The following is a 6,816-nucleotide window of genomic DNA, read 5'->3' as shown; positions in this document are numbered from 1 at the left end:
ATTTCTGAGAAATGTTTTACTTTAAAATGTTTTACTTTAAAATCAAGTAAAATTTATTATATTTTTGTTTCTTTTCCTTTTCGGGTCTGATTTTAAGTAAACAGCTAAATAAATATGTAAATGCATTAAGATCTTATTAAAGAGCAACAGCCTGGCGGTTGATTGGATCACGTGGGACATGAGGCAGGCGTGCACGCGCGTTTTCGCGCACCAGCCGCGGGACTCGGAGCGGCGGGAGGAGGAAGAGGAGGAAGAGGAGCGCAGCGTGTCTCCGAGTCTCCGGCTGGCAGGATGCGGCTCCGGACCGTCTCGGTTCTGCTGATGTCCCTCCTCGGCTCAGGTACGGAACCGCAGCTTTCACAGCAACATTCCCGGAATTCCCAAAGTAACTTCCCAACGCGGCGGGATTTGGATTCTGAGACAAATCAGAGCTGCAGGTGGAGGAACCGGTCTGAACGGTGATGGATGTTTCCTGTTGGGATCCGGTCCGGTTCTGACCCGGTCTGGTTCTGACCCGGTCCGGTTCTACTCGAACCTTTATTTCTGGTTCTGATTGTTTGTGGCTCTGCGCGCAACAACCAGGTGAGTTTAATGAGAAAATCTGCTGCAAATGAAGGAGAAAAATCTGCAGATTCTTTTTAATTTCCACTCAGAGAAAAATACTGAACGATTTAAAACTGATAACAAGAACAACTGAAACTTATTATTTCAAATCTCGGCAATGATTTTGATTTCCAGCAGATGAAAAAAATAATAAAAGTGACACAGCTGATTAGGGTTATGGACAGAGCAGCTTCTGTCCATTCATTATTCATTATTAGCTTCTGTTCATTATTAATCGTTTCTGGCGTTGAGGAAACCCAGAGGAACCGGAAACCCAGAGGAACCAGAAACCCTGAGGAACCGGAAACCCAGAGGAACCGGAAACCCAGAGGAACCAGAAACCCAGAGGAACCGGAAACCCAGAGGAACCGGAAACCCTGAGGAACCGGAAACCCAGAAGAACCAGAAACCCTGAGGAACCGGAAACCCTGAGGAACCAGAAACCCAGAGGAACCGGAAACCCAGAAGAACTCCTGGGTTATTTTTCCTCACATCTCAGACTGAACATCCTGATCTTCTCTCCTCTCAGTTCTCCACGGACACTAAACGGTTAAAATCAGATTTTATTTTCAGTCAGTTGTGCAGTTAATGAAATGGAACAAAGATGGTGACATGAACATGAATCTCTTCACGTTCCGACTAGATTTCAGAAACATTTCAGACATTTTTAATGTAACTTTAATCAGTGTTGATGTTCTGAACTCTGAACCGTTTTAAATGCAGTTCAGCTGCTTTCTCTTCATTTGGATCTGAACAGGCAGAGGAACAGCCTGGAGAAAAGTTCTGTGTTCAGAACCAACAGAACCTCCAGAACCTTCCCAGACCCGTCTGACCAAACTGATAACCAGACAAGAAAATTTTGCTTGGCATATTCCTTTTGCCAATATTTTTTTTTTACTGACACATGTAGCATACTTCACTTCGATTAAATAATTTTTTCCAGATAAATTCGTTAATTTACTTGGTTGTTTTGTAAACTTTTAGTTGACTAAAGTTTGACTTCGGTGTTGAAGTTTTGGTTGTCCACCGTTAAAAACTCTTTAATTATTTTGCCGTTTCATGTTGCTGAAGATTGTTTTCCGTTTCCTGTCGTCTTGTTTATATAAGAAACTTTATTGAGCGAATGGCAAAGACACAAGAAACCAACAAAAGAGGCTTTAATTAAATACAAGAACAAATTCCCTCATGAATTATTTAGAGTTCTGCTTGTGGCCCCCGGTGGGCGTCACGGTTAGAGTTAGAGCATTAGCATTAGCATTGACTAAACACACTGTTACTATAGCGCTTTAGCATTAGCTTCTGCTAAACAGCATGCTGGCACTTTAGCATTAGCAGAGCTAATGTTTATGGTCTTTAGGGTTAGCATAACTAGCCCTTTAGTTAGCATGGTCACCGCTGGCAGCCATGTTATTGATCAGAGATTCTCTGCCGTCCTGCTGGGTTTTAGCTTTTAGCTACAGACAGTTTTGGAGTTCTGTTTCCGTTGCTCCATTCCTGCTTCCTCATGGCAGTTGGGTCCTGGTTTCCTGCCTGATAAGGGACTGCAGTGTGTGTGTTTGTGTGTGTGCTGCAGGCCTGGCCCTCCAGATCCAGTGCTACCAGTGTGAGATGACGGACGACTGCGCCGCGCCCGAGTTCATCGTCAACTGCACCGTCAACGTTCAGGACATGTGCCAGAAGGAGGTGCTGATGAACGACGACGGTGAGTTAGAGCGAAGGGTGGTGGCTGGCTTTAGCTTACAGCTAACTGCTTAGTTTGGTACCGAGATATTTAGTTAGCAAGCTAACTATTTAGTTTACTACATTTTTAGCTTGCAAACGTGAATAGTTTGTTTGTCAATAATTAGTTGCTAACTATTTAGATAAATGGAGGTAAATACTTAGCTTGGTTACTAAATATTTAGTGAGTATGCTACATACGTATCATGCTAACTAAATGTTTAGTCTGTAGCTAAGCAGTTTGGCTCTAGGGAGATTTATTTATTAGGATTAGTGGAAAAAGTCTCCTTGGGTCCTGAAGGTTGCAGCTGTCTGCGTTAATTTCTGTTCATAAGTTTCTGCTAAAATGTTTTTTTGTACATTTTTGTGTCTGAATCCGTAGCTGAGGCCAGTAGAGCCTCTTTGTGTTGCAGTTGGTGTTTAATGTCACGTCTTCCTGTTCTGGTTCTTATGAATCTAAAGGGCTCCTGCAGAAATCCTCCAGTCTGTCTGCGAGCGCCGCAGCTTTAAGAAAACATTTCACGATCACCTCCACCTGCCATCCAACATGGCCGCCACTCTGCAGGGAGACTCTGCTGGCTGGAAAACACCAGCAGACACGTTCATAACTCCTTCATAACAAATCGTCGCTCAGTGAGCTGAGAGGCAGAAACGGTCAGGCTGATTCTCACCAACACGTCCGTAGAGATGGTTTCCTGGAGCGGATCCTGGAGCGGATCCTGGAACGGATCCTTAGCCCGACCAGCTTCGGTTGTCCTGATCACAGATTAGTTCCTCTCTCTACAAAATGTTATGAAATTCATGCGTTCCTTTCCTGATGCGGTTAAATCATCTCTGCAGCGTCTCAAAAACTAAAACGTTTGAATCCAGATCAGAATGAAAGCAACACATCCTGAAAATATTCTTCAAGTATTAAATTTCTCTTTAAACAAATTCCTCTTGACTTTTAGATGGGAAAAAACCAGCAAATGTGCCTCCGGACAGATGAGATATAATATTTTTGGGGGCGTCTGTCCCCCCTCTAATGCCGCCCTGGGGAAGCGCCCATATCAGAAACTTCCTGGGATTAACTTCCTGGTTAATCCCAGACTGTGAGATAATTATTCTCTAGATTAGGATTGTGTGTAGCTGTTTTAACTCCTGTTTTTCAATAAAATAATTTGTGCCGGAGCTTAAAATCGATGTATGGAAGGCCAAAAGGGACAAAATTGTAAAATATTTTCCAAATTAGTTAAAAATTCATTAAATGTTTGAATAATTTAATGTATCATTAATTTGTTCTGAATGTCATAAAATCATAAGAATCTAACTTATTATAGCTGATAAATTCAATGTGTATTAATGATTTAATTGTTCCTCTTCTTGTAACCAGTGTTGTATAAAGTACTGAAATCTCAGAGTCAAGTAAAAGTACAAGTACCTCTCCAAAATATGACTTTGGTAAAAGTCGAAGTCACTGACTGAAATGTTACTTGAGTAAAAGTCTTAAAGTATTTGAAACTTCTTGTACTTAAGTATGGAAATTACTGTAAAAATGGATGTACTCAAGTAATGTAATGAAAAGTACAAGTAAAAAGTAAAACAAAGCAAATGCAGTTTGAATGACATTTTTTATATTTTGGTAAACTTGTCAAATACACTTAAAATAATGTACCCAACCAAGTGCAGGCAAAATTAAACCTGCTAATAGATATACCTGCAGGCATCATTTAGTTAAGAAAATTAGGTGCTTTACCTATAGCACAAGGTTAACTTAACCTGCTTTACAACTGAACCAGCTTCTTAGTAAACCCTCCAGGACAGAAAATACAAAGTTTTTGTAAGCCTTAAGTTTTCCCTTCAAGTAAGGTCAGTGCTGAAAATGAGAAAAATAAATAGTACAGAAAATGCGGCCAACATGAAGAAAAAGAGCTGTTACGATTACTCTACTTCACAAATCAGTGAATCAGTCAATGCTACAGTCAGTAGGTGGTGCACACAACTGGTCATTATGCAAAAGAAAAAAAGAATTGGGAGGGAAATGCAGCTTATTGGCATCTGTAAACCTGGTTTTGAACTTGCATGCCTTTCCTATATTCGTTAAATTTAGTCTAAATTGCTATCGCTATGGCTTCTGTCCCCCCTTGAACAGAGGAGTCTAGGTAGCCTGCTACAGTCAACATTAGGCCTAAGCTAAATACACCAAGTGTGGAACTGAAACAATGCCAAACAAAGTTCATTTATGGTCAAGATTTCACAATACAGTAGTGCCTAGTGACCAAGCTATAGTTACTGAAACAGGAGGATTATAACCATTTCATAAGAAGTTACCTCGATGTGTTTCTTCAAGTTGGACGGGGAGTTTTTGTAAGATAGAATTTCCATGTGACTGCTACTGATTGCGAGACTTGCTTTGTGTTTAATGGGAGAAGCGAAACAGGTGTATCCTAATTAAAAGTAAAGAAATCAAGAAATGGCAAAAAATGTGGAATGAAGATAAGAAAGGAAGAAGATTATATGAAGTACAAAAGTCAGTTTGAATTCGAAGCATTAATGAACGAAACAGAAGAGAAGAAATAATAATTAGTAGATTAAGAGTAGGTCATACCTACTTAAATGACATGCTTTATAAAATAGGGAGGAAAAATAATGATAAATGTGAGAGATGTGGAGAGAAAGAAAATGTAGAACACATATTGATGAACTGTAAGTCAAATGAACTCGAAAGGGAAGAATTAAAGAGAATAGTTAGAAATATGGGGCATGAATGGAATCTTAAAGGTATATTAGGAAATGAAGGAAACATAACAGATATTCACAAATTAAGGAAAGCATTGTTTATTTATCTTAAGAATACAAAATTAAAAAGTAGAATTTAATAGATATGAAGTAATGCTTCTACACACACATGTACAGTAGGTGGCGGTATGCACCTTAAAGTTGCTTGTGATCCGCCATAATAGAAAAGAAGAAGAAGAAGAAGTATCCTATTGGTGGTGATGAACAAGCCCAGGCAAGCAGGCTACGGACTTTGTTCGGTAGCCTGCTTGCTACTTGCTAATCAGTAGGTGGGGTCAAAACACTTGCGTTTCTCTCTCTCGCTTTTTTGTAACGAGTAACTAAACCACACATTGAAAATGTATCGGAGTAAAAGTACGCAATTAAGTTCGGAAATATAGTGAAGTAAAAGTGAAAGTCATCAAAAATGTTCATACTCCAGGAAAGTATGAAGTACTCCAAAATATACTTAAGTAAAGTAGTGAAGTATTTTTACTTCGTTACTATACAACACTGCTTGTAACGTTATTAGCTTATTTAGCTAATAAGCTAATTAGCTAAATACTGATGTTAAGACTTGAGCTAAATATTTAGTTTAAAGCTGAGTATTTAGTTTTAAACTAAAAATTGGTTTGAAAACAATTTGTTGAGCTTATTTAGCTTACTAACTATCCAATTTAGAAACCTAAATATAGCAAGATAAATATTTAGTTTGAAAGCTAAATATTTATCTCACTTATATGTTTAGTTTGGACCTGTGACATTTATAAATGTATGAATAAAATGGTGAAAATGACTGAAAATCATTTTTCTCCTCTTGCAGGTTAAATAAGCCAAATCGTTGCTGTTAGTTTTTTACTGTCTCCACACGGCGCCCCCTAGCGGCCCAGCCTGTAATTGTCTCCGTCTCCTCCAGGGATCCTGTACAGGAAGTCGTGCGCCTCCTCCTCCGCCTGCCTCATCTCCTCCTCCGGCTACCAGCAGTTCTGCACCGGGAAGCTCCACTCTGTCTGCATCAGCTGCTGCAGCACGCCGCTCTGCAACGGGCCCCGCCAGAAGAGGCGGCCCTCGCCGTCGTCCGGCACGGCCCCCGCCGGGCCCCCGATCCTCATGTTGGTCCTCCTCCTGCTGGACTCCATCCTCTGCTGACAGAGACTCACTGATCCTGATTTCATCCTGATTTCACTGATTGTCTGAAAACCAGAACAGGAAACAGGAAACAGGAAGTTACTTTAACATCAGAGCAGATCCGCCATTTCTACTGTCAGGACAGAGTTAGCATGCTAACAGCTCGCTAGTAAACGGGGTAGAAATAAACAGCATAGATCAGTTATCACATCACAGCGAAACAACAGATTTTACACCAATTAAAGGAGCATTTCATATTTTATTAAATGTTTGTTTCTCTGAACATTTTCCTGGTTTCATCTCAGCGTCAGAAACTTCATCACTTCACCAGAATCGACGAGCCGAGCTGAACGGGCCGCAGGTTCCCAGAGGCCCCTCCTTACAAAATGTCTGAGTTTTTCTGCACAGTTGAGCTTTTTGTCTTTTTACTCCTTTTTATTTTTGTTTTTCTGAGTCATTTTCTGTTGATGTGACCAGAAAACCCCAAAATAATATTCAACTAAGAAAAGCAATAATTCAACTGAGTTTTCTCAAGTAAAAGTTAAAAGTACAGTAAAACAGAAAAAATAATATTTTCCCAAAATGTTATTCAAGTAATTATAACTGAGT

The 6,816-nt window shown here is 40.0% G+C and overlaps 1 protein-coding gene across 1 annotated transcript; it reads left to right on the top strand.

Annotated features, from left to right (window-relative positions):
- The first annotated feature begins 204 nt into the window (after nt 1-204).
- LOC116722597 (ly6/PLAUR domain-containing protein 1) lies at nt 205-6,492 on the top strand. The gene is made up of 3 exons (XM_032566759.1): nt 205-340; nt 2,177-2,305; nt 5,996-6,492. The coding sequence occupies exons 1-3, from the start codon at nt 292-294 to the stop codon at nt 6,226-6,228; spliced, it is 411 nt and encodes a 136-aa protein (XP_032422650.1). The 5' UTR covers nt 205-291; the 3' UTR covers nt 6,229-6,492.
- The last annotated feature ends 324 nt before the right edge of the window (nt 6,493-6,816 follow it).

This window comes from Xiphophorus hellerii, chromosome 7 (assembly GCF_003331165.1).
Source record: "Xiphophorus hellerii strain 12219 chromosome 7, Xiphophorus_hellerii-4.1, whole genome shotgun sequence".
NCBI lineage: Eukaryota > Metazoa > Chordata > Actinopteri > Cyprinodontiformes > Poeciliidae > Xiphophorus > Xiphophorus hellerii.
Note: the sequence above shows the minus strand (reverse complement) of the source record. Positions and strands in the feature narration are given on the sequence as shown.

Bases quoted from the DNA above. Each gene is read 5' to 3' on its own strand.
- LOC116722597 (XM_032566759.1), top strand. From the start codon at position 292: ATGCGGCTCCGGACCGTCTCGGTTCTGCTGATGTCCCTCCTCGGCTCA. The intron at 341-2,176 runs GTACGGAACCGC...TGTGTGCTGCAG, and splicing joins GATGTCCCTCCTCGGCTCAG to GCCTGGCCCTCCAGATCCAG. The intron at 2,306-5,995 runs GTGAGTTAGAGC...CGTCTCCTCCAG, and splicing joins GGTGCTGATGAACGACGACG to GGATCCTGTACAGGAAGTCG.